This window comes from Vidua macroura, chromosome 18, assembly GCF_024509145.1.
Source record: "Vidua macroura isolate BioBank_ID:100142 chromosome 18, ASM2450914v1, whole genome shotgun sequence".
Classification (NCBI taxonomy): Eukaryota; Metazoa; Chordata; class Aves; order Passeriformes; family Viduidae; genus Vidua; species Vidua macroura.
Window position 1 is genome coordinate 12,702,562 of NC_071588.1, and position 24,553 is coordinate 12,727,114.

General features: G+C 61.5%; 3 protein-coding genes across 11 annotated transcripts; 1 reads left to right on the forward strand and 2 right to left on the reverse strand.

The window, feature by feature from the left end:
• Positions 1-346: 346 nt before the first annotated feature.
• On the forward strand, positions 347-5,837 carry NEFH (neurofilament heavy chain). Its single transcript, XM_053994133.1, has 4 exons — positions 347-1,145; positions 2,351-2,550; positions 3,263-3,387; positions 3,700-5,837. Exons 1-4 carry the CDS (start codon positions 353-355, stop codon positions 5,333-5,335), a joined length of 2,754 nt encoding a protein of 917 aa, XP_053850108.1. The 5' UTR covers positions 347-352; the 3' UTR covers positions 5,336-5,837.
• An 859-nt stretch (positions 5,838-6,696) lies between these two features.
• Positions 6,697-20,875, reverse strand: THOC5 (THO complex subunit 5). 9 transcript variants are annotated; one of them, XM_053993791.1, is made up of 21 exons: positions 20,286-20,875; positions 19,494-19,545; positions 19,045-19,125; positions 18,526-18,669; positions 17,743-17,856; positions 16,309-16,406; positions 15,582-15,728; positions 13,729-13,843; positions 13,197-13,329; positions 12,222-12,299; positions 12,000-12,040; positions 10,711-10,810; positions 10,465-10,573; positions 9,260-9,361; positions 9,070-9,166; positions 8,700-8,814; positions 7,835-7,938; positions 7,654-7,741; positions 7,431-7,546; positions 7,090-7,280; positions 6,697-6,901 (listed from the first exon to the last, which is right to left on the reverse strand). In XM_053993791.1, exons 1-21 carry the CDS (start codon positions 20,873-20,875, stop codon positions 6,838-6,840), a joined length of 2,679 nt encoding a protein of 892 aa, XP_053849766.1. In that variant the 3' UTR covers positions 6,697-6,837. The 9 variants fall into 9 exon arrangements, with proteins under 9 accessions (XP_053849766.1, XP_053849765.1, XP_053849770.1 ...); XM_053993790.1 differs by having other exon boundaries at positions 19,434-19,545; XM_053993795.1 differs by lacking the exon at positions 20,286-20,875 and adding an exon at positions 20,177-20,275.
• Positions 20,876-21,252: 377 nt separating this feature from the next.
• Positions 21,253-24,535, reverse strand: NIPSNAP1 (nipsnap homolog 1). Its single transcript, XM_053993799.1, has 10 exons — positions 24,453-24,535; positions 23,145-23,272; positions 22,984-23,029; positions 22,641-22,735; positions 22,474-22,544; positions 22,243-22,383; positions 22,063-22,094; positions 21,870-21,964; positions 21,703-21,786; positions 21,253-21,617 (listed from the first exon to the last, which is right to left on the reverse strand). The coding sequence occupies exons 1-10, from the start codon at positions 24,533-24,535 to the stop codon at positions 21,553-21,555; spliced, it is 840 nt and encodes a 279-aa protein (XP_053849774.1). The 3' UTR covers positions 21,253-21,552.
• Between the last annotated feature and the right edge of the window lie 18 nt (positions 24,536-24,553).

The window sequence follows — 24,553 nt, forward strand, 5'->3', positions numbered from 1 at the left end:
AACCTCTATTCCCGGGGGTCCCGCTATCTGCCCGGGAGGACTCCGTGCTCCCTGCGGGAGCTCTCCACTCCCTTCCCGGTGGTCCTGTTTCCCCTCCCGGGATCCCGCTGTGCCCCGGGGTCCCCGTTCTCCCGCCGGGGGACAATCCGCTCCTTTCTGGTGTGGCTCCCGCTCCCCACCTGGGCGTGGCAGCCGGGTCCCCCCGCACCCGCGGGGCTGCGGCGGCGGCGCGGGGCGGTGCCGGTGCCGGTGCCCGTGCCCACCCCCGCTGCCGGTGGCGGGGCGGAGCGGCCGCCCCGAGCGCTATAAAGCGGGCGGCCGCGCCGGTGCCGCAGCGAGGGCGGGGGTCGCCATGAGTCTGATGCTGGAGACGCTGCTGGGCCCCCCGGGGGGGCTCCGCAAGGAGCCGGGCCGCGCTGCCCCGCGCTCCGCCGCCTCCAGCGGCTTCTACTCGTGGCCGGCCCCGGTGGTGGGACGGGCGCGGGGCGCGGGGGGCGGCGGCGGCAGCGCGGCCGCGTCCTCCACCGAGAGCCTGGACTCGCTGAACGGCGAACCGCGGGCGCGCAACGAGAAGGAGCTGCTGCAGGTGCTGAACGACCGCTTCGCCGGCTACATCGAGCGGGTGCGGGCGCTGGAGCAGCAGAACCGGGCGCTGGCGGCCGAGGCGGCGGCGCTGCGGCAGCAGCAGGCGGGGCGCTCGGCCATGGGCGAGCTGTACGCGCGGGAGCTGCGGGACATGCGGGGCACCGTGCTGCGCCTGGGCGCCGAGAAGGGCCAGCTGCGGCTGGAGCGGGCGCGCCTGGCCGAGGACGTGGCGGCGCTGCGGGGAAGGCTGGAGGACGAGGCTCGGCAGCGCTCGGAGCTGGAGGCGGCGGCCCGCGGGCTGGCGCAGCGCTCGGCGCAGGAGGAGCGGGCGCGGGCGCCGCTGGAGGAGCGAGCCCGGGCGCTGCGGGAGGAGGCGGAGCAGCTGCGGAGGCAGCACCGCGCCGAGGTGGGAGCGCTGCTGCGCGGGGCGCGCCCCGAGCTGCCCGCGGAGCCCCCCGCCTCCCTGCGCCCCGGCGTCACCGCCGCGCTCCGCGACCTGCGCGCACAGCTGGAGGGCACGGCGGCCCGCAGCACCCTGCAGGCCGAGGAGTGGTTCCGCGGTGAGTGCGAGGGTGTGGCCGCCAAACGCGCCGGCAGTGTCCCGGTACCTCCCCGGGGACACCCTGGGCTGCCGCGCTCCGGGATGGGGTTGGAGCAAAAGAGAGCGAGGGAGGCTCGAGGGATGCGGGGACCCCCCCGCTCCTCTGTATCGCGTATCTGTATCCTCTGTATCGCACCCGGGAGGTGCAGGGACCCCTCCCACCTCTACTGTGCTCCTGGAGGGTGTTTGGATACCGAGCCCCATATATTGTGTTCGGGAAGGGCCTTAGTGTCCCCCAACGCCAGCAGTGTGCGGGGACCTCCCGTACACCCAGCGCCCTGGGAGGCCTTCAGGGTGACCCCATCCCTGCCACCAGAGCTCCAGTGCCTGCGGCTGCGCTGCCCCACTCCCCGCTGCCCCGCAGTGAGTTACGAGGAGAGTTCCAGGTTCAGTGGCCCGGCACCCCGCAAGTTTTTGGGGTGCCGGGCCCCCCTGACGCTGCAGGATGTTCTGCTGGTCCCTCTGAGCCGGGGCGAGGCCAGGGGTGTTTGCAGTGCTGGGGGGGAGGGGGGCGGTACCGCATCCCTGACGCGGGAGGGGAGGACAGGGAGTGGCTCTTTTTGGGGGGCGGGGGGACAGTCCGGTGCCGGGGGGGCGCGGGGTGGGGTCGGCACCCCAGGCTGAGCCCCCCGGGCGCGCAGGGCGGGTCCAGCACCGCGGACAGCGGCGGTTCAGCACCGCGGGCAGCGGCAGCGCCGACCCTGGGGCGCCCGTCCCGCGGGGCGGGGGCTGCCCCGGGAGCCGCAGGGTCGGTGCTCCCCATTCCCGTCCCCTCGTTCTGTGCCCCGCCTCGTCCCCTGGGGTGTCCGCAGGGCGCTGCGGTAAAACCCCCCCGCCCCGGGCCAGGGTTGGCGTGTCTGGCATGGGGGGCAGTGCCGTGGGGCAGGGTTCTGCGGCACAGCTGAAGGGGAGGCGGGGGCTGCAGCGAGGATCTGCACTGGCTGAAGTCCAGGATGGCAGAAACACCCCCGAGATCGTCTTGCCCGTCCTCCTTCACTTCCCGGCAGAGATGGAGTGAGGGGTGAAGAAGGCAGAGCACTCAGGGAGCTGGGGTGGCTCTGCAGAGGACGGAGATGTGTGGCATGGACAGGTTTGAGTTTCCCCAAGGAGGGGAGGCTGCAGCCTCCTTCCCTCCCGCCCTACAGCTTCCCTTTTCCATTGCAGTGAGGCTGGACAAGCTCTCGGAGGTGGCCAAGGTGAACACGGACGCCATGCGCTTGGCCCAGGAGGAGATCTCCGAGTACCGCCGGCAGCTCCAGGCCAAGACCACCGAGCTGGAAGCCCTCAAAGGGACCCAGGAGTCGCTGGAGAGGCAGAGGCAGGACTCGGAGGAGCGCCATCATGCAGATGTCCTGTCCTACCAGGTGCTGTGGCGCAGTGGGCAGCAGGCCCAGGCTGGGGTGGGACCATCAGGCTGCTGGGGAGGGGCAGCGCTGGGATTTTGGCTTCAGGGATGTGAAGGAGTTGTCTGGCCTTCCCCAGCCCACAGGGATCAGGAACCCAGAGCCTGAGGTGGTGTCCGGGCTGTTGTGTCCCTCAGCAGCCCTGGAGCTGCCCCATGGCTCTGCCTGGCACTGAGCTGCCTGTGAGGATGGTCACAAATGCCATGGAAGTGTGTCCAGGGTTTGGGCCACATCCTGTCCCCCAGATCTGGGAAGTGAAGGCTGCCTTGGTGGCTGTCCCCAGAGTGGTGCCCGTCAGCCTCCAGCTGGAGTTCAGTTCCAATTGGAACTGAAGCACTCAGTGAACTGAACTTCACCCCTAGAAGCATTCCCACTGCTTGTCCCTGCTGGAGGCAGTGCTGGGAGCGGGCCAGGGGCTCAGCTGGCATGCAGCTCCTTGCTCAGGGCATGCAGGGCTCCTGCCAGGCCCCCAAGGCAACTGGACACCCTGGGACCACCCCTGGCTGTGTCCCCTTCCCTGTGCGTCTGCAGGAGGAGGTGGCTGCAGACAACTCCATGAGGACACCGTGGTGCTGGAGACCAGGGGACAGTTTAGGGGTGCTCTTGTGTCCCCCAGCTCCTGGGGACTGTGCCATGTGTGTCCTCCCCCCATTACTGCTCTGTCTGCCCACAGGAAACCATCCAGCAGCTTGACAGCGAGCTGAGGAACACCAAGTGGGAGATGGCAGCTCAGCTCCGCGAGTACCAGGATCTGCTCAACGTCAAAATGGCCCTGGACATCGAAATTGCTGCCTACAGGTACAGGGGGAGCAGGGGAAGGTGTGGGGGGGTCTCAGCCAGGTCTGCTCAAGCTCCCTTGTTAAACGCCTGGGCTCTTTTTGGTGAGCAGATCACTCCAAAGCTGTGGTGGGCAATGTCCAGTTGGGTGACCCAGTGGTGTGTGGAGGGAAGGGCAAGAAAACTTGCTCATCCCAGGCCACAGGAGCAGGAGGATCACCCAGGATGGGGCAGGGAGGGAGATGGAGCTGCAGGACATTGCTGGCAGCTCCTGGTCACGGGAGGAGAGGGGAAGCCATCACTGAGGGCCCTGCCCTGGTCTCTCCCTGGCAGAAAGCTCCTGGAAGGGGAGGAGTATCGGCTCGAGACTGGCATTGGGATGCTCTCCTACCCCGAGGTGGTCCCCAAGCCTCCCAGCATCACCACCAGCATCAAGGTGAAGAGCGAGGAGAAGATCAAGGTGGTGGAAAAATCAGAGAAGGAGACAGTGATTGTGGAGGAGCAGACAGAGGAAATCCAGGTGACCGAGGAGGTCACAGAGGAGGACGAGGCTGAGAAAGAGGCTGAAGAGGAAAAAGCTGAAGAGAAGGAGGAAGAGGGAGAGGAAGAAGAAGAGGAGAAAGCTGAAGAAGAGGGTGAAGAAAAGGCCAAGTCTCCTGCAAAGGAGGAGGCCAAGTCCCCAAAGAAACCTGAGTCCCCCTCAAAGGAGGAGGCCAAGACCCCAGCAGTCAAGTCCCCTGAAAAGCCCCCATCCCCCTCAAAGGAGGGGGCCAAGACCCCAGCTGTGAAATCCCCAGAAAAACCTGCAACCCCCTCAAAGGAGGAGGCCAAGAGCCCAGCTGTGAAGTCTCCAGAGAAACCCCCGACCCCCTCAAAGGAGGAAGCCAAGACTCCAGCTGTCAAATCCCCTGAAAAGCCACCAACACCCTCAGAGGATGAGGCCAAGACCCCAACAGTGAAGTCCCCAGAGAAACCCACACCCCCCTCAAAGGATGAGGCCAAGACCCCAACAGTGAAGTCCCCAGAGAAACCCACACCCCCCTCAAAGGATGAGGCCAAGACCCCAACAGTGAAGTCCCCAGAGAAACCCACACCCCCCTCAAAGGATGAGGCCAAGACCCCGACTGTCAAGTCCCCAGAGAAACCCCCAGCCCCTTCTAAAGAGGCCAAGAGCCCAGCTGTGAAATCCCCAGAGCCACCTGCAACTCCCTCTAAGGAGGAAGCCAAACCCCCATCTGTGAAGTCCCCAGAGAAGCCCCCAAGCCCCTCTAAGGAGGAGGCCAAGACCCCGGCTGTGAAGTCCCCAGAGAAAGCCAAATCTCCCACGAAGGAGGAGGCCAAGTCTCCGCAGAAGGAAGTGGCCCCAGGCAAGGAGCCAAGCCCTGCTCCAAAGGCCCCCGCCAAGGAGGAGCAGCCCAAGGAGGTGAAGGCTCCCTCCAAGCCTGAGCAGGGTAAGAAGGAGGAAGCTCCCAAGAAGGACGTCCCAGCCAAGGCAGAGGAGAAACCCAAGGAGAAGGCAGCTGCTGTGCCAGAACCTCCAGCTCCACAGGCCAAAGAGACCAAGCCAAGCCCCAAACCTGCCGAAGAGGGAAAAGCTGAGGAGGCTCCAGCAAAACCTCAGCAGGAGGTCAGCAAAGCGGCCACCAAGGAGGCTGAAAAGCCAAAGGCTGAGGAGAAGGTAGAAGAGCCCAAGAAGAAAGTAGAAGAACCCAAGAAGGAGAAGGCAGAGGAGCCCAAGAAAGCAGAAGAGCCCAAGAAAGAAAAGGCAGAGGAGCCCAAGAAGGAGAAGGCAGAGGAGCCTAAGAAGGTGGAGGAACCCAAGAAGGAGAAGGCAGAGGAACCCAAGAAAGTGGAGGAACCCAAAGCTAAAGCAAAACCCAAAGATGAGCCCAAAGCCAGTAAGGAACCCCCCAAAGCCGAGGCTCCCTCCAGCAAGGAGGGCACAGCCCCAGAGCCGGGGAAGAAGTGATGGAAGAGTCCCGGGCGCCGAAGGCACCTCCGGGCACGGGAGCTGCTCCACTCCCTCCGATGGCTGGGCCCAGGGTGGGACCCCAGGGACCCCCAGGGCCCCCCAGGCCAGGCTTTCCCTTAGCAATAGGCCTGTGAGAGCCCCTCCGGTGGGCGATTGCTTCCCTCGCAGAACGTGATATTCGCCGAGCGCCACATTTAAACACTTGAATTATAACCCAGGGGAAGAGGGGGGACCCCCAGGGGAACCCCACCACCCTTCTCCTCTAAGTGCATTTATTTAATGTATGTGCAATGGATGGATGAGTGCAATGCAGAGCTGTAGCTGCTTGGGGGGGCTGGCGGGGTCCTGCCCTGCCCTGGGGGGTGACAGTCCCTCTGGGCAGAGGTGGGAGAGGCTGGGAGCTGCTGGAATGCTCACAGACACACACGGTGCACCAGGAACCTCAGCCCACTGATTTTTGCTTTCTGTGCAATAACCAAATAAAAAGTGCTTACAGAGACACCCTGGCTCTGCTGGCTTGTCCTGGGGAGAAGACAGGGAAAGAAGCTGGGAATGTGGGGCTGGGATCTGTCATCCAGGACTGGGGTAGGTGTCATGGGGTTTTCTGGAGGGGAAGCACACCCCACAGCAGGCACGGAGGACCCTGTGTCCTGAGGATGGAAACAGGGCCAGCCCTGCCATGCTTTCCAAAGGATTTCAGTGTGTTTTTTCCCTTCCTTCTTTTTTTAAAGCATGGCTCCCAAGGAACTGGGAGAGCCTGGTTTAACCCAAGGGCTGCGGCACAGCCCAGCACTGCAGCACTGCACCGAGGGCAGGGGCTGGGGGGAGCAGGAGAGGGGCTCTCAGGCCTCCTGAGGGAGAAGTCACTCCAGGGGAGACACAGGCTGGGATGAAGGAGGGACAGTGACCTTCGGAAGGAGGATGGAACCCCAGCTCTGCCAGTCTGGGACCCCCACACAGAGCGGTGCAGGGGAGGGGGCACATCCCAATTCCCTGATGCCAACCAGGACAAGTCAGGATGTCCCAACCCTCCTCCTGCCTCTCCCAGGACCCTGCTCTGCTCCCCTCCAAGCCCAGGGAGCAGAGAAGCCCCCCAGGATGCAGGGATTGTGCGGAGTGGGATGGCAGCCAGCTGGCAAGGACAGGCTGGGGCTGCAGTGCGGGCTCTGGAAAAGGGCTATTTTTAGCCACCTCAGTTTTTAGCCATCTCAGCTCCCCAGTGGGGAGGGAAGTCAGGAGGCAGGGAGCATCCCTGCAAAGGCTGCCAGAGCCCAGGGCTGGGACACAAGGCTTGCTGCAGCCCTCACAGATCCTTCATCCCAGCCCCTCTGCACAGACAAGCTACCCACACATTTTTTTCTTTAGTTCAGTTTAATCCCTTTGATTACAAAACCTTCAAACAAACCCCAAAATACTGTAAAAGGAGCAGAAACGTCAGGATGGGAACACTCCTCCCACAGAGTGAACAAGTCCCATCCCAGAATGAGGCCCAGGGCTGCTCAGCGATGGCTGAAGAACCCCTGGGGGTAGTTGAACTTGAAGGGTTTCAGGCGCAGGGGACCCCTGGAAGAGGAGAAGAGGGAGAGGCTGTGACCACAGGGATCAGGAACATCCCATGGCACCCACAGAAATGGCCCAGTTCCGGGGCTACTGCCCAACTGTGCAGGCCAATCCCTCTAGGACAGGCTTCCAGGAACAGCAATGCCACCAGAGTCCCTGGCAGCACCCTCAGCCCCCGGGCCGGCTCCCACCTGACCAGGCGCAGACACATCTTCTCCTGGGGGAATTCCTTGGGCCCCTCCACGCTGGGATCGTGGGGCTCTGTCTCCAGGTACACGTCCAGCACCATGCACAGGCGCTGCAGCTGGTTGGTGAGCAGCTGGTAGCCGGGTTTGGGCCCCCACAGCTCCTTGTAGTAGACATTGACCTCACTTTCCATGGCCTGGAAAACAGGGATGAAGTTGGCACAGGCTTGGATGTCTACTCTGCATTCCCAGGAGTGTCCAGCCACCAGCTCACTCCAACATTCCCTTGTTAGAGACACAGAACTGCTGGAGACACCTCCAAAAATGCAGCTCCCACCCCACAGTACCCGAATGTTGTCGTCGTTGCTGCTGTTGCGTTCTCCCTTCCAGTTCAGGCACAGGCTGAAGACGGGAGGCAGCGTGGAATACCCGGGGTTCAGCACCACGGCCGCCTGCAGCTTGGCTGAGCAGGGAAAAGGTGTCACTCACAGGCCCTCCAGCCAGCTGGATTACCCATGAAGCTGCCCTGGGATGAGGATTGGAATTCCCAAAGGAAGGAAAGCTGCCTACCTGTTCCCCTCTCTATCAGGGCCATGTAGTAGAGGTGAGTGTCTTCAGCCAAGCCAGCCTCTATCACATCCTTAGTGTAGGGCAGCTCCTGGGGGGAGGAGGAGGAATGATGGCTCCAGTGAAATGTGGGAGCTGGAAGGGAGCTGGAAGGGAGGGATTCAGCCTCGTGCTCAGCACTTACAGCATAATCCTCATAGGGAATGGCAGTCCACTTCACCAGGCGCGAGACAATTTTGGTCGGGAAGAGCTGCTGGCACTCGCTGGACACCGGCACAACACCGTGCTCTGAAAGCAAGGACAGGGCCCTGAGCAGGGCAGGGCTGGGGACACTGCTCTGCCACTGTCCTGCAGTGGGGACACTCCCAAAGCAGGATCCAGGCATGATGTCAGCAGCTCCATCAGGTGCCCAGCAGAGGCCTGGGCTGTGATCCCATGGGATCCCACTGGATCCCTGGGCTGCTTGACAGGCACACAACATGAATGGTGTGCAGCTCACCTCCCAGCATGTCCCAAATCACTTCCCAGCACGGGGATGGCCATTCCCAAAGAGGTGCTGGGCACTGGAAGGGCCAGAGCCTTCCTCTGCCACCCAAAATAGGGCAGTTCCTTCATTCCTACAACTCCCAAGGGCTGAGGGAACGACTGAGAATGCTGAGGGTGGCACTGCCACCCATCAAATGTGACATCAGCTGGCTGATGTCTCCTCTTCTGTGATTGCTGATGTTCCACTCTCCCTCCCAGTTCAGGCACTGGCTGATGGGCAGCAGCTTGGAATAAATGGGATTCAGGACCATGGCCACTTGAAGCTTGGCTGAGCAGGAAAGAGATGCTTCCCTGCATGAGGACTCTGCCACTGCACCCCTGTCCCCAGGGAAGGGCAGGGAGCCTGGCAGGACCCTGCCACTGCACCCCTGTCCCCAGGGAAGGGCAGGGAGCCTGGCAGGACCCTGCCACTGCACCCCTGTCCCCAGGGAAGGGCAGGGAGCCTGGCAGGACCCTGCCACTGCACCCCTGTCCCAGGGAAGGGTGGGGAGGCCAGCACTCACCGAGGGATGCAAACTGCTTGTGCAGGGCCAGGCGGGACTGCAGGCGGCTCCGGAGCAGCTTCACAGTCAGCTCCATGTGGCTGGCACTCAGGGAATTGTCAGCAGCCACTGTGTGCTGTGGGCAGGAGGGATGGCAGTGTCAGAAGCCACATCCCCACAGGGGCAAGCACCCATCATTTAGTCACTAAAAGGGCTTGGACTATCACGTGTGTGACATGAAATACGTCAGCATGGCCCCACACACAGATCCAGCCCAGCAAAGCCTGTCCCAGCCATGGTTTGGGAGCTGCTGGTACCAGCAGGGGGACAGGATGGGACCCCAGAGCTCAGCCCAATGTTGTAGGGGAGAGGGGAGGGGTTTGTGCCATGCCTGAGGCTGTTCCTTGGGGAAATGCAGGCCGCCCAGCTTCTGCACCCACACGTAGGGGTGTCCCAGCTCTGTCACGTAGTCACTCAGGGTCAGGATGCTGTGGGGACAATGAGGAAGGGTCACATCAAGCCAGGGAGGATTTGCTGTGCTGGAGCAAGGAACTAATGGCAATGGCCTGGGTGACACTCACCCCACTTTATCGAACTGGAACTGGTTGGCCGGGTTGGGCGTTTTCCTCCCGTGGTCCCCTGGATAGAGGCAGTTGAGGAGGGAGTCTGGGGAGAGCAGGTCCCTGGCAGAAAGAGGAGAGAGGTCAGTCAGCAGCAGTCTAGGCTCTTCATCCCTCCATGAACAGGCTCCAAGCCCAGAGAAGGGGATTATGAGCCTCATGAGTTCAAGACCAGAATGACTTTCCCCTAATTCCACTCCAAAGGGATAGCTGTCTCCTCCCTGCCTGGAGCAGGATGGAAATCACAGGGCACCAGCTCCTGCTCTTCCAGGAAGCTGCTCCCTCTAGTGCCATAAAATTCCTCATGTCTGACTGTACTCACAGGACCGGCCAGGCACAATGGGCTGTAGGATTTGGGGCCTGGCTCAAGGCACAGCCTCCCTGGTTTGGGGTAACACAGCCAAGGGCAGCAGGAGGGAGGGAATGCCCTGCACAGGATCTCCAGCTACTGTCACAGAGGGTTTGGGGTGTCTGCAGCAAGAAGAGAACCCCAATAGGATGAGGAGGCTGCATATGGGAGAGGCTGGGAGGCAGCACTTGCTCCTAGGCAAGCCCAGACCAGCTTCTCCCACCTCCCTTTTCCTCAGGCACCTCCTGTCCCAGGGAGAGGCACCAGAGAGCTGGCAGCTGCTGGGAGCTCCCTGGGCAGGCTCCCAAAGCTGCCATTTCAGCTTTTCCTCACACCAATCAGGCTCCAGCAGGCTCTGGGGAGCACAGGCAGAGGCAGCTGCATCTCTGGAGCTCAGGACAAGGTGACCTCAGGAACAGTCAGGTGAGGGAGCTGCCAGGCTCTGCCTGTGGGAGGGAGGCTGAATGTGTCAGTGGGAGAGACTTTCCCTCAGTTCCTGACAGTTCTGGCACTGCTGAGAGGTTCCCAAACTCCCTGACTCTGGCTTCTCATGGCAGAGGAGAGGGGGAGGAAGGTGCTTGGGCTGTGCAGGGCTCCCGGACCCACAGGGGCAGAGGGATCCCTGCCTGATGAGCTCTGGGCTGTGCAGGGCTCCCAAATCCCATGGAGTCACTGCCCAACAATCTCCAGGTTCTAGAGGGCTCCCAAATCCTATGGAGCCACTGGCCAATGATCTCCAGGCTCTGCAGGGCTCCCAAACCCCATGAAGTCACTGCCTGATGATCTCCAGGCTTGTTGCCCACAGGGCTCTCCTTACCCAGCACTGATGGCTGTGGTCATCTCCATGGCAGTGGTCACCTTGGCTTTCACTGTCATGACGTTGAGGTTCATCAGGTAGTGGAAGGTCAGGTGAAGCACGTTCTCGTCTGCCCACACAGAAGGGGTGACATTGGTGTCTGCTCCAGCTCAGAGAAACCCCTCCACACTTCCTGCTCCCGCCAAGGTCCCCAGGGTGCTGCTGGGGTCAGTCCCTGAGCTGCTGTCCCACCCCAGAGCTCCTCACCCTTGCACTTCAGGTCCAGGGTGACGGACAAGGGGTGTCTCTTCAGCATCTCCTTGCGTTTGTCGTCCAGCTGCACGCCCAGGGTGGGCCTGCGCCGCTTCTGGGGGGGTAAAACAGCTGTCAGAGCCTTCTCCTGCTCCTCATGCACCTTCCCAGCCCACAGCTCTTTCCCTCCAGTCCAGTTCCACAATTCCCCATGGTCACAGCTGTCCTGGGGAAGGAGAGGAGCAGGAAACCCTCACTCAGCCCCAGCTGACAGTTCCCGTCATTCCTTCAGCTCCAGGGAAAGTCTCCATTCTTGGGAGACAAAGCCAAGGACCTGCTGGCCCAAAAGCTTTCCCACTGCAAGAGGCAGAACCTAGAATCACTGAATCCTTTAGGTTGGAAAAGCCCTCTGAGAGCATCAAGTCCAACCACCCCTGCAGTACTGCCAAGGCCACCACTGACCCCTGTCCCCATGTGCCACAACCACACAGCTGTTAAATCCTGGGCAGCTGTGCCAGGGCTGGACAGCCCTTTCTGGGAAGGAATTTTCCCAATATCCTCCTCTGACAAACTCTTCTTTCCTTTCCTCCTGTCCCTGTTCCCTGGGAGCAGAGCCCAACCCCCCCGGCTGTCCCCTCCTGTCAGGAGTTGTGCAGAGCCACAAGGTCCCCCCTGAGCCTCCTTTTCTCCAGACTGAGCCCCTTTCCAGCTCCCTCAGCCTCTCCTGGGGCTCCAGGCCCTTCCATTCTCTGGACACATGAGACCCCTCCCTTTACCCTTCCCCACAGAACAGCCCCATACACCTGGCTCTGCTGCTGGGGGTTGGGACTGGAGGCCCAGAGCCCCTTCAGGCTTTGCTGCTGGGAACAACCAGCACCTCCAGCCTCTCCTCAGCAGCCAGCTGGAATTATCTGTAGGAGAAACACTTCCTCCAAGGAGTGCTGAACAAGCCCTGGTGCAGAGAATGCTTCTGGCACAGGATGGACACAGATCCCTCCCTGTTGGACACAGCTCCCTGCCCTCAGGCTATTTATACAAAGTGGAGCAGCTCCAGCCGGAGAGCTGCAGGGATGGGACACGAGAGGAGCAGCTCTGTACCCTGGCTGCTCCTGCATTTGGGACACCAACTGGAAATGGCAGCTCCTTCCTCCTAAGAAAAGTCAGGATTTGACATCACTGCACTTCCACACACACTCCCAGCGTGCAGGGGCAGTTCCCAGCCCCAGCCAGCCCCAGCTCTCCCAGCAGCTCCCCTGAATGCAGTGCTGGGGGAGGACTCAGAGGGGGACAGTGCTGTCCCTTACCGTGGTTTGCTCCTCCTCTGCGTCGGAATCGCTCTCATCATCTGTGCAGAGAGAGGGGTGTCAGCAGGGATCACCCAGGGCTCAGCTCTCCCACCACCAGCAGGACCACCAGGGCTTTTTCCAAGCCCATGGCTCCCCCTGACACCCCTCTCCCAACAAAAGCAGGGTCCCAGGAGCTGCAGACACACAGGAACAAGTCCCCAGGGCAACACCACAACTCACCCTGCGAGTCCTCAGGTGGCTTATAAAGGGCCTTGGCTTCCTCCACACTCCCTTCAATGGCCACCACCAACTTCTTATCTGCAGAGGAGACAGGAAAACTGAGTTAGGAATGCCACTCCTGCTGCAAAGGCAGTGGGCAGAGCAGCCCTGCCCCTAAAGCTCCTGGTTCCTGGTGAAGGAAGCTCCAGCAAAAGGCCAGTGGGAAGAGAGGTTGTCTGGAAAGGTCTGTGAGGCCACCACTGGGCTGGATCTCCTGGGCAGGATGAGGTCAGAGAATGGAAAATGCTGGGTTTTGAGGAACTCTCCCTGGAAACTATAAGGGCCAAATCTTTATTAAGAGCCAAGAGAGGTTGGGGTCTGGCTGGGACAAACAGGGACCAAGGAGTGGTGTCACCATGGCTGCAGATGCAGCAGGGACCTGGTGTGGCCAAACACCACTGTGTCCTTCCATGCTCCTCTGGCACTGAGAGGAACAGGTGACACCACACAGGAGGTGTGCACAGGCCAGTGGGATTCCTGACCTCTTCCAGGAAATCCCTCCCAACTCAGGGAGGTTCCAGAAATCCCCTCAAAATTCAAAGCTTCCTGAGGGGATGAAAGTTTCCAGGTGAGCTGTGGGAATGGCCTCTACAAGGCCTGGGCTCCCCACCACTCACAGGTGGCACAAGGCAGGGAGTGACAGCTCTGGGGATGCTGTGACAGCACTGAGCCAGCTCACAGGCTGCAAGGACATCCCTGCTGTCCTTGGGAAGGGGTGGGAAGGGAGCTTCCCAAGCACTTCTCCCAGCGAGGCAGCTGAGCAAACAAGGTTTCAAATGCTGCTGCCTCACCGTGCCGTGGGGCCACCCTGCTGCTCTGAGCTCAGCAGAATCTGACAGCAGAGCAGACAGCAGGGAAAGACCCTCAAAAAGTGGTGATTCCTGCAGGCAGGAGTGAAGTCTGGCCCATGGGGGGCATTGTGCCCTCAGTGCTCACCACAGGCCTGTCCGTAGGCACTGGCTTGGACGAAGAGGACGTAGAGAGGTGGCGGGAGGTGCCGGGCGGTCTCGTACTGCTTGTGAGCCTGGTCGAAGGGCATGAACAGGTACTCCTGCACAGGCAGGGAGGCCTGGGGAATGACAGGGAGAGGGAACAGCTCATCCTCCTCATCCTGAGAGAGCAGGAGGTGAAGCCAGCACAGGTGTGCAGGGTTAAACATGGAGAGCCCCAGGAAAGGGCTGGCAGCTGTCTCTGCTGGGAAAGTTTTGGATCTGGAAATAACCCAGATCCTTCTCCTGTTCTTCCCTCCCAAGGCAGTCACAGGAGGCTGGGGCTCTCCAGGGAAAGGCCCATTTAGCAGCTCCTGCAGCTGCAGTTCTGCAGGAATTGCTGCATAAATAAAAAAGGAGACTCTGGAGGGGTCTCGGATCTGCCCCTTGCCCACCTCGAGTGGGAATGAAACATCTCCAAACCCAAACCAGCCCAGGAGCTGCCCCTCGGAGTGTGACCTCCTGCAGGGCTCAGGTACCTGCATGATGCTGTTGAGTCGAGGCTGGAGGCTGCTCAGATATTCCTTCTTCACCTCAATCTCCTTCAGGATCTTCTCCTTGCTGGTCAGGCACTCCTTGTATTTCTCTGCCAGCCTAGGGGTGGGAATTCTGTCACCGCCACGCACCACAGCTCTAAACCTGCTGGGGTCCACCTGGATGATGAGCCCCAGCATTCCTGCCCTGACATAAGGAACCAGGAAACTTCAGACATGGGGCAAACACAGAGCTCCTAATGCCAAGGGCAAGTGGAGGCAGGAAGGAACTGACTGGAGATGGAAAACAGACAAGGAAAAGGGGAAGCTCAGCCTCGAGCTGTGCTCCACAGAGGGGCAGCAACTGGATCTTCCCTCAGGAGATCTGCTCCCACACCAGGTTCTGCTGCCAGCAGCCACAACCTCTCCTAAAGAGGCTAAAGCTCCCTAAGAGGCTTTGTCACTTCATATCCCCAGAGCCACTTCATGTCACATAGTCAAGGTTCAACAGAGAAAACCCAGGAAAATGCAAGCCCACCACGATGCTCCAAGCCCTGATACACTTGTGTTTAGGGAGAGCACACCAAATCCCCTTATTGCTGCTGACTGCAAGCCCTTTCCCAGCAGGAGCAGGGAATTGGGTATGGAAGTGACCTGCCCAGGACAAGGGTTCTCCAAAGGGGAACAGACCTAACCTTGCAGATCTTAGATTCTCCTTCCAAGCAAAACTGTATTTGTGGGGGTCAATGCATATCCCAACAGGCTCCTACACAAGCTCCAGTGTTCACACACCTTCCCAAAACAGAGCTACTGAAATCCCTGCACACCACTCCAGAGGCACCTCACACAAGCAAGGTGGAGAAGAATCCAAAGCCAATCCTATGGGGTTGCACACCTGAAAACACCAACATAAATTATGGATGGATGTCAACAGCCCCAAGAACATCAGAAAATGCCCAGAGCACCACTGGCATCTGCTTGTGAGCAGCTGAACAAGCCATATCCCACCTCAGCAGTGGTGGGAGATGGACAGGGGCATTCCTTAGACACCACAGAGCAAGGAGTGGGAATTCCAAGGCTTCTCAGCAATTTAATGTGCAGCTCAGGGTCTCCATGAGGTCTGCAATATCATTTTTACACACAACCCTCAGAGATCTGCAGGCTGAACACTCCTCTGCTTGTGCCACAGGCAGAGCCAGCTGGAGGATCCTGGCTGTGCCTTTCACCAGGCAAAAGCAACCAGGTTTTAGGGAAAGGATCTGGGAAAAGGGAAACATGAAGGGTTGGAGGCTGCTCTCATCTGCTCTGCTGAGCTGCCCTCAGGCTGCACCCACCAGCACATTCCAACTGATCTTTCCAGAAGGTGTTCCTGGACACTGCCTGACTGTTATCCAAACAGAGAAATGCTGTGTCATGTTTGCTTTTCCCAGGGGGCAAGAGTCAGGGAGCAGCTGAGCCCTGGGACAGTGGTGACGCCAGCAGCTGGACACGGGGCTGTCCCAGCCCGGTGTGGTTGGCAGCTCCACACCATGGCATGGAATGGCAGCAGCTCCAGCCAGGACGAGCTCCCTTTGCTCCTTGGATCATCAGGCAGTGCCAGAGAACTCCCTGACCTATGGAACAAGGATCCCAGCGAGCCCAGCTCTGCATGGAGGGAATCTCCCAGCCACACAATAAATGCCTGTTCCACACTGATCCAAGAGCATGTGAAAATCTCCATCCCTACATTTGCTCTCCCAGCAGCTCTGGGTGTCTGCCCAGATCCCTGGAGCTGGGACATGGAGTGGGGACACCCTGAACTCCAGGTGTCTGTCCAGATCCCGGAGCAGGGGCATGGAATGGGAACACCACGGACCCACCTCTTGCGCTGCTCCAGCTCCCAGTCCAGGCGGGCCAGGGTCTGCTGGTGGGGCTCGGTCAGGGTGATGGCAGGGCGGCTGATTTCAGGGGGAGCCTCTTTGTAGAACTCCTCCAGGCTCACCAGCTCGATCTCCTCGTGTTTGGATCTGCCAGGACACATGGATCAGACCAGGGAAAAGTGGGAAGTGCTCAATGTGTCCCACAGGAGAGTGTCCCACTGGGGCTTCCTGCCCTGCTACTGAGCCACCACCATCAGTGAGCTGAACTTGTTTTGACCTCCACTGCCAGGGCCTAAAGGGGCTCCAGGAGAGCTGGAGAGGGACTGGGGACAAGGGATGGAGGGACAGGACACAGGGAATGGCTTCCCAGTGCCAGAGGGCAGGGATGGATGGGAGAATGGGAAGGAATTGTTCCCTGGGAGGGTGGGCAGGCCCTGGCACAGGGTGCCCAGAGCAGCTGTGGCTGCCCCTGGATCCTTGGAAATGCCCAAGGCCAGGCTGGGTGGGGCTTGGAGCAGCCTGGGACAGTGGGAGGTGTCCCTGCTCATGGCAGGGGTGGCACTGGATGGGCTTTAATGTCCCTGCCCATCCAAACCAATCCACAATCACAAACACCTGGATCACCTGCTCTGCTCCTGCAGTGAATGTGGGTAGAGCTCCCATGGGTGGGAATCACCCACCCATCCCAGACACACCACTGATCCCTCTGCTCCCTGGCCACGCTCACTTGAATTCCAGGCACTTGGTGATCTCTTTCTGCAGGTGCATCACCTCGTAGAGCAGGTTCTGGAGCTGCAGGTGATAGGCATCGACCTTCTGCTTTGCCTGAGACACAGCCAGAGCAGGGATGGAGCAGGAAAAACAGTCACCAAGAGAGAGTCACCACAACCCCACTACAGCAGCTTGGGACAGGAGGTTTTAGAGTATGCAACAATTTTGGAGGAGAAGAATGATGTTTTAAGGGCTGGAGGAGCAAAATATTGTGACAGGAAACTGATCCTGCTCCTTCCTGCACATTTCAAATCCAAGGCACAGGACAGGGCTCATTTGCTGGGGCTCACAGAATCCCTTCTCTGAGAATTCTGGACATGGAGTTTCCAGGCCAGTCACACACCCATTGATACACCTGCCAACACCAGACCCCTGAAACAGAGTTTCTGCCCTCCTACTACACTCAAGACAAAAGCAGATACTGTTTTTATTCATCTAATTACAGCTGCCCTGCACCCAGCAGGAGTTTATCAGGATCTGAGCCTGTCTCAGGTTGAAAGGTGTAGCTGGGGGTGTGTGCTCTATCCCCATCTGTCAGAGCTGGGGCAGTTCTCTGCTGTTCATGGGGCAGTTTTTTCTTTATCTCTCCCACAGCCCATCCTCCCTCCAGGAGATCTCTTCTGTTCATGGCCACTGAGTGTCCCTGCATGGCTGAGAAAATTCCATCATCCCATGGGGAGAGGCTCTGCCCAGGGGAGGAGCCAAGCATTCCCACCTGGATCCAATCTGACCTTGGAACAGCACAGCAGCCTTTGCCCACTGCATTCCCAGAGGAGCAGCTTTCTTCCCCACTGCATTCCCAGAGGAGCAGCTTTCTTCCCCACTGCATTCCCAGAGGAGCAGCTTTCTGCCCCACTGCATTCCCAGAGGAAGCCCAGGCCCATCTCCAGCAGCCCTGGAGCTTCAGAGGAAAACTCCAGCCTTGTCCAGGATCCTGCTCCAGCAGAAGCACAGCTGGCACTGCAGGAGGGCTGAGACCCCATGGAATGGGACTGTGCCACACCCTGACCCACAGAGTGCCAGGGCATGTTCTGACTCTGGCATGGTTTGTTTTTGTTTGTACTACTGCATTTGTATTTTTAATTTTCCTAGTAAAGAACTGTTATTCCTATTCCCCCATCTTTGCCTGAGAGCCTTTTTATTTCAAAATAATAGTAATTCAGAGGGAGGAGGTTTACATTTTCCATTTCAAGGGAGGCTCCTGCCTTCCTTAACAGACACCTGTCTTTCAAACCAAGACAGAGCCTGCGAACAAACCCTCGACTCAAACCCCACGACCTGGCCAAGGTGAAACCCTCACACCACACACAGAGAACAGGCAGGACCTGCCCCATCTCTGACCCCCCTAAATCCCAAGCTGCATCCCTCCCTCCCAGCCCCTCCTGGGTACCTCGTGGGTCTGGTCCCTGCCCTTCTTCAGCCGGATGTGGGCCAGGCGGTTCAGCTTCTTCAGGGTCATGAAGTGGACACAGCTCTGGACGCGCCGCTCGTCGATCTCCGAGGCCTGAGGGGCAGGAGAGGGGGGTTGGAAGCAGTAGAAATGGCTGGCACCATCTCTGCAGGGAATTCCAGCCACAAAAGGGGTCCACGCTGTGCTATGGAGCCACATTTATGTCACTGGGGCTTCTGAGGGAGCCTCCTGCTGCCAGATCACAGGGCTCTGCTGGGAATAACTGGGAGGGGGTCCAGGCTCCTTAGAGAATCACTCCAGCCATTTTCCTCAGCAGTAGGAACAGAGCTGGTTCAGCCTGAAGCACCTGACGTGTCCCAGGAGCCGGGGACAAGGGAGGCTATTCTAATTCCAGAGCTAAATCCCTGTCCCAGGAGCCAAGACAAGGGAAACTATTCCATTTCCAGAGCTCAATTCCTGCCCCAACAGCCTTGAACAAAGAAGGCTGTTCCATCTCCAGAGCTCAGTTCCTGCCCCAGCAGCCTGGCAAATGGAGGCTGCTCCATTTCCAGAGCTCAGTTCCTGCCCCAGCAGCCTTGGACAATGAAGGCTGCTCCATTTCCAGAGCTCAGTTCCTGCCCCAGCAGACTGGCAAAGGGAGGCTGCTCCATTTCCCTGACTCTGCCCAGGAGACATCACAGCTCCTGCTGCCTTTCCTACAGGATTAATGGGGAAACACCAAATGACAGACATATTACACTACACGTGGAGGCCTCTCCTCACATTTTCCTTGATGCCCCGGCTCTTCAGCTCCTGGATCTCTGCCATGAGCCTCTGGAGCTCCTGGCAGGTCTCCCTGTAGAGCTCGTAGTCCTTGATGGGGTCACGCAGATCCACCTCGCTCTCCTCGCTGTAGTACCTGACATCCTGCCAAGGCAAGAACACCTCCCGTGGCTCATCTCTCCCTCTGGAAAGGGCTCTGGGGGACAAGCTGCCATTTCTGCCTCTGCCCATGAGTCCCATGGCTTTACACAGGGAAAAGACTCAGTTCCAACAATCCCCAACCCACCGGTCACTAAAACACCTGGCGAGTTCAGGCTGTCTTTTATTGTTATAGATTTGAATTAACACCATTGGGGTGTCTGTGCAGGGCCAGGAGTTGGACTGGAGGATCCCTGTGGATCCCTTCCATCTCAGGATATTCCATGACCTACATGACACAGAGGACAAACCAGAAAGGTGATTCCTCCTCCTCCACCCCACTCCCCACTCTGGCTGATCCTACACTATCCTGCTGCTCACGGGAGGGTTTGAAGGCACCATGCAAATCCCTGAGGGATCTTCCAGCTTTGTGCTCACTCTCCAGAGGAGTGTTTGTGTCTCCTGAAAGAGATGGAAGCAGGTTTAGGAATTCACAGCGGGAGTTTAGGAGGCATTGGAAGCTGGGGGAACTGGATCTCACAGTTCATAGAATTCCAGAATGGTTTGGGTGGGAAGGGAGGACTTTTAAGCCCATCCAGTCCCATGGGCAGGGACACCTTCCACTATCCCAGTCCTCTCCAAGCCCAGTCCAAGCTGGCCTTGGACACTGCCAGGATGAGGCCGCCACAGCTTCTCTGGGCATTGTTTTCCAGCAGGGAAAGCCAGGCCAGCACAGAGGGGTGTGGGCGGGTCCCTGGGCAGGTCTGTACCTGGTCCGTGTCGCCCTTGCCCCTCTTGCCCTCGGCTGGGACCCCATCCGTGCGGATCACCTTGGGCTTCCTCTTCTTGCTGGACTCGGAGGACATGGTGCTGCCGGCAGGGCTGGGGAGGGGGCACAGGGCGGGTCCGTGGCGGCCAAACCTGCCTGGACCGCGACTCTCCCGGGCTCCCCCCGCCTGGGCTCTGCAGTGTCCCCTGTGCCTCCCTCCATCCTGCACCTCCCAGCCCTTCCCAGCCCCCCCGGACCAGCACGGCGGGCCCGGGGTCTCTGCTCCACCACAGCCCCCCCGGACCCCCCCACTGCCACTGAGCTCCCTTGGGACCCCGGGCCCGAGCGCTCAACCCCTCCCTGAGCCCCCAGACTGCAGCACACCGGACTGCGGCTTCTGCCCCCCCAGAGCCTGCAGACCCCTCACAGACCCGGGACCCTTCGCTGCTCCAGAGCACCGCAGAGCCCCCCACATCTATCCCGGGCGTCCGTTCCTCCAAGCCCCCCAGACCCGGGACCCTCCGTCTCTCCAGAGCCCCCAGAGCCCAGCACACCGGGCGCAGAACCCTTCGCTCCTTCAGAGCCGCCCCAGCCCCCCAGGCCGGGGACTCTCCTCCCTCCAGAGCCCCCAGAGCCCAGCACACCGGGCCCGAGGCCTCAGAGTTCCCGCCAGCACGGGGCCTTCGCCCCTCCAGACCAGGACCCTCCACTTCCACTGAGCCCCTAGCACACCGAGCCACGGACCTTCCGCCCCTCCGGAGCCTCCCCAGCCCAAGGGACAGGGACCGGGACAGAAACCGGGGCCGTTCCCTCCATCCCTTCCCGGGGCTCCCGGTTCACCCCCGGCACTCACCGCGGCCTCGCCTCCGCGCCTCCCGGAAGTGACGTCACGGGGCGACAGAGCGCGGCGCGGAGCGGCGGCGAGAGGCTGCCGCTGCTACAAGCGCCCCCTAGCGGACCTGGCATCCTGGAGGACCCGCAATGCGCGCAGGGGGCGTGGCTTCGGCAGGTGGGCGTGGTTTGGACAAGGGGCGTGGTCACCATGTGAGACCTCCACACTGGGGGCACTGGGGGGGGGGGGTCCTGGTGCAGAAGGGCACCCACAGGAATGGGGGGAGCTTGGGTAGGGGTCCCAGAAGCACTGATGGGTGTCCATGGGCTTGGGACGGGGTCCCAGTGGCACTGGGGGTACCCATTGGTTGGGGGGGCATGGGAACGGGTCCCTGATGGCACTGGGGGTACCCATGGGTTTGGGATGGGATCCCCAATGGGGTGGGGGGCACACAGGGGTTTGGGAGGGGCACAGGAAGGAGTCATTGGTGGTGGTGGTGGGAGGATCCATGGGTTTTTGGGGCCAGGGATGGGGTCCCCAATGGCACTGGGGGGACCCCTGGGCTCGGAATGGCATGAGAAAAGGTCCCCAGTGGCACTGGGAGCATCCATAGGCTTGGAGGATCATGGGATGGTGTCCACTTTAGCACTGGGGGATTTCAGGGGCTTGGCATGAGGTCCCCAATGGCCCTGGGGGTATCCATGGGCTGGGCTGGGCCTTGGCTTGGGGGGCCCAGCTTTCCTGGGGATTCAGGAGCTTGGGGGGAGCATTGGATGGGGTCCCCGATGGCACTGGGGGGTATCCATGGGTTTGGCAAGGGCTCCCCAGTGGCACTGGGGTTTTAGGGGGTCCCTCAGTGTATCCCAGCACCCACGGGTGCAGGAAGCACCTGTGACGTGGGGCAGGGCAGCCCCCGGGTGACACCAGCCTGGGGGGTCACACCAAGCACCCCAGTCCCGCCCTCCCCACCCTGAGAGGGGCCTAGGCATTAGCATATTAAATATTTAATTGGCAGCAAAGGCACCCGCTGGGCTCATCAGGAGCAATTAAGCCCCCCCCCCACCTCCACAGCCCCCCCAGCAGCACCATCCTGGGGACCCACCACAGGATGGGGGGCTCCCACCTTCCCCTCCCTGCTCTCAACCCCCCCCAGGGCACCCCAAAACGGGGCGGGGGAGAGAGCTGGGAGCCGGGGGGAGCAGAACCCCCCGGCCCTTCCCCAGCAGGGCCAGGGCAGGGGCAGGGAGCCCCTGGGGGTGCAGGGAGCTCCCCCTGGCACGGCCCCAAATCACTGCAGGGGGGAGATCTTCAGGGGAATCATTATCCGGGATTCCATGGTCCGGATCAGCGGGACTGGGGGAGGAAAGGAGACAGAGGTGAGGCCAGGGGGTCCCCAGCACGGGCAGGGGGTCCCCAAAGCGGGTGGAGTCCCACTCACCGGTGTAATAAACGTTCTCATCCCAGCCCCTCTTCCTCCAGGCTGCATTCCTGGTCTCCTCCCGGGACTGCAGATCCCTGTAGGCTGTGGGGAGAGCACGGGGTGGCACCCTGAGCCCCCCAGCGCAGCCCCCAGGCCGGGGGTCCCCCGGGGGTGACCCCCCTTACCCCAGAGGTGATGCACCACGTAGAGCTCCCCGATCTGGGAGAAGAACCCCCCGACTGCTTCCTGGTTCTCCTGGCGGTACTTAATGGCCCGAGCCCTGCAGGAAGCAGGGGACACATGGGGGGCTGCCCCAGGGGTCCCCCCTTCTCCAGAGGGAGCTTTTCCCACCTTGGACCCCTCCACGCTGGGCCTTACCAGTTGTTGCCCCACTCGATCATGGTCCCTGGCTGCAAATGGGAGGAAAACCAGTCAGAACCTCCCTTCTCGCCCAGCTTAGGGTCTCCTCATCCAGGAAGGGGGAATTTGGGGGGCTGCCCCCCAAAGCTGGGGTACACCAGCCTGAAGACCCCCCCTGAGGCACAGGCTGATCCCCACCTTCAGCTTGTAGGTCCTGAGCTCGTAGATGTTTGGTCCCTGGCGGGGCTGGGGCTCGTTCCAGAAGCTGAATTCCAGGAGCAGCTGGTTCCTGCGGGACAGCAGCATCCGGCTCCTCTCCTTGCGGAAGTCCAGGTACTCCTGGGGACAGCCCCAGCCGGGGGTTTCGGGGGGGGGCGACGTGGGCCGGGGGTGTCGGGCACAGGGGTGTGGCCCCCACCCCGGCGGTACCTTGTTCTGCCTCAGCTTGTTCATGCAGTCCATGAGCGCCGGGTACCCGCCCGAGAAGCGCCACAGGTGCACTGCAAAGAGGGGTTTGGGGTGGGGAAGGGGAGCAGCGCCCCCAGATCCCACCAAAATCCCTGCCTGTGGCAGCAGCAGCCGCTGCCTGGCCTCACCTGCCTGGTCCTGCTCGCCGTACCACGTGTTCCAGTTGCCCACCAGGTCACAGGGGTAGTCGGGGTCCGAATGGAGCTTGGGCAGCACCTCCTCTCTGTGGGGGCACAGAGAGGCACAGTTGGCGTGGGGGGCAGCACCCCAAAACCCTCCCAGTGTCCCTCTTTGCCCTCCCAAACAGGATGCAGCCTGGGGGATGCATCCATCTCAAAGGGAGGGAAACTGAGGCACAGAACAGGGACACAGATCCACCCAGGAGCTCCATGAGCCCTCCCACCCCTCTCAGTCCAGAACAGCACCCCAAGACCCCGCTGGGATGCCGGGAAGCCCCCTCGGTGTGCTCACGTCAGCTTGTTGTAGGCTTCCAGGCATTCCGGCTTCACGTTGTGAACTGCAGGGACAGGAGAGAGGGGCTGGGAACGGGGGAAGGATCCGGGAACGGGGGTCCCAGCGGGTGAGGGGTGCAGCCCATCTGTGCCTGCCTTCCCCCCGGCAGGAGCACTCACACTGGATCTTGTAGAGGTTGCTGGTCTCCTTCTTGGAGAGGAGGTTGGAATGCGCGTCCTTGCGGGGATCCACCTTGTGCACGAAGAGCGAGCGGAACCAGCTGCCCTCGACATCCCTGGAGTACCCCCTGCGGGACAGCGGGGCCGGGGGACACCGGGAATCACCGGGAATGGCCGGGAATCACCGGGAATGGCCGGCAAAGCAGGATCCAGAGGCCTCACTGCCGGTCCTGCAGGCAGCTGCCTCCATTGTCCGGCTTCCAGGGAGCCCCGGGCCTTCGCGGGCTTCCGCTCAGTTCATACTGGGAGCCCCGTCCCAGCTCCGGGCTGGGTCTGTCCCCAGTTCCAGTCTGTCCCCCTGGATCCAGAGGGGTTTTGGCCATGCTGCCCAGCAGAGCAAGGACACTGGTGTGGGGGTGTGGGACAAGGGGGGCAGCCCCCACGGGAGCCCCCTCAGCCCCCACTGCAGTGACAGTGACCCCCCCATGGGCAAGGGGACGGGGGGCGATGGGGACGTCCCCCACAGGATCCCCTTTACCCAGGGGCAGCTCCAGAGCTGGTGACCCTTCCATGGGCAAGGGGACGTGGGGCGATGGGAGCAGCCCCCCAGCCCGTCCCGCGGGTTCCCCATCAGCCCCGGGGGCGGCTCCGGTGCCCCGGCGAAGGTCGGGTCCCCCCGAGGGCAGTGGCGGCGGGGGGGGAACGGTGCCCCTCGGCCCCGGGTCCGAGCTGCGGCCGGACCTTTGTCCCCAGCGAGGCAACGACCGTGGGGCCACTCTGGGGGCCGCCCACCGGCTCCGGGAGGGCCGCGGGGTCCGGGGAGCGCTCAGGGGGCTCGGGGGGGGGAGGGTGCGGGGTCCCCGCCCGGGGGAACGCGGGGTCCAGGGGGGATCAGGAAGCCCAGGGGAGCGGGGTGCGGGGGTCCCCTCCTGGGGCGATGCGGGGCCAAGGGCTCAGGGGTCTCAGGAGAGGGGATACGGCTGTCCCGGCCCCGGGGGATGCGGGGGCCGGGAGGGAATGGGGGCACTCAGGGGAGCGCGGTGCGGGTGATGCGAAGAGCGGGGAAGATCTGGGCCTCAAGGGCTCAGAGGTGGGGTCTCCACCCGGGGGGGATGCGGGGAGCAGGAGGGATGCGGGGTCCTGGGGAGCTGCAGGGTCCAGGGGGGAGGATGCGGGGTGTCCCCGCCGGGGGAGCAGCGGGGGAGCGGGGTGGACGCGGAGTCCGGGGCAGGATGAGGGATCCGGGGATGCCGCGGGGGCTCGCAGGGCGGGGGTTCCCGGGGTCCCCGCCCGGGGGTCCCCACTCACCGCGCGCCCCGCGGGGCCGCGCCCGCGCCCCCGCCCCGCAGCCGCCGCAGCGCCGCGCTCCCGCCGCGCGCTCCCGCCGCCATCTTCCGCACCGCGGCGGG

What these genes read in the sequence shown, in the direction of transcription:
- NEFH (XM_053994133.1), top strand. Translation starts at nt 353, where the DNA reads ATGAGTCTGATGCTGGAGACGCTGCTGGGCCCCCCGGGGGGGCTCCGC. An exon ending in CAGATGTCCTGTCCTACCAG is followed by an intron (nt 2,551 to 3,262) that starts GTGCTGTGGCGC and finishes GTCTGCCCACAG; the next exon opens with GAAACCATCCAGCAGCTTGA. An exon ending in ATCGAAATTGCTGCCTACAG is followed by an intron (nt 3,388 to 3,699) that starts GTACAGGGGGAG and finishes TCTCCCTGGCAG; the next exon opens with AAAGCTCCTGGAAGGGGAGG.
- THOC5 (XM_053993790.1), bottom strand. Translation starts at nt 20,875, where the DNA reads ATGGATGCTCCCAGTGCCACTGGGGACCTTTTCTCATGCCATTCCGAG. An exon ending in GCAAGGGCGACACGGACCAG is followed by an intron (nt 19,126 to 19,433) that starts GTACAGACCTGC and finishes CATCTCTTTCAG; the next exon opens with GAGACACAAACACTCCTCTG. An exon ending in TGCCTACGGACAGGCCTGTG is followed by an intron (nt 12,300 to 13,196) that starts GTGAGCACTGAG and finishes TCTCCTCTGCAG; the next exon opens with ATAAGAAGTTGGTGGTGGCC.
- NIPSNAP1 (XM_053993799.1), bottom strand. Translation starts at nt 24,535, where the DNA reads ATGGCGGCGGGAGCGCGCGGCGGGAGCGCGGCGCTGCGGCGGCTGCGG. An exon ending in GCGGCCCCGCGGGGCGCGCG is followed by an intron (nt 23,273 to 24,452) that starts GTGAGTGGGGAC and finishes GCTGTCCCGCAG; the next exon opens with GGGGTACTCCAGGGATGTCG. An exon ending in TCAGGACCTACAAGCTGAAG is followed by an intron (nt 22,095 to 22,242) that starts GTGGGGATCAGC and finishes TCCCATTTGCAG; the next exon opens with CCAGGGACCATGATCGAGTG.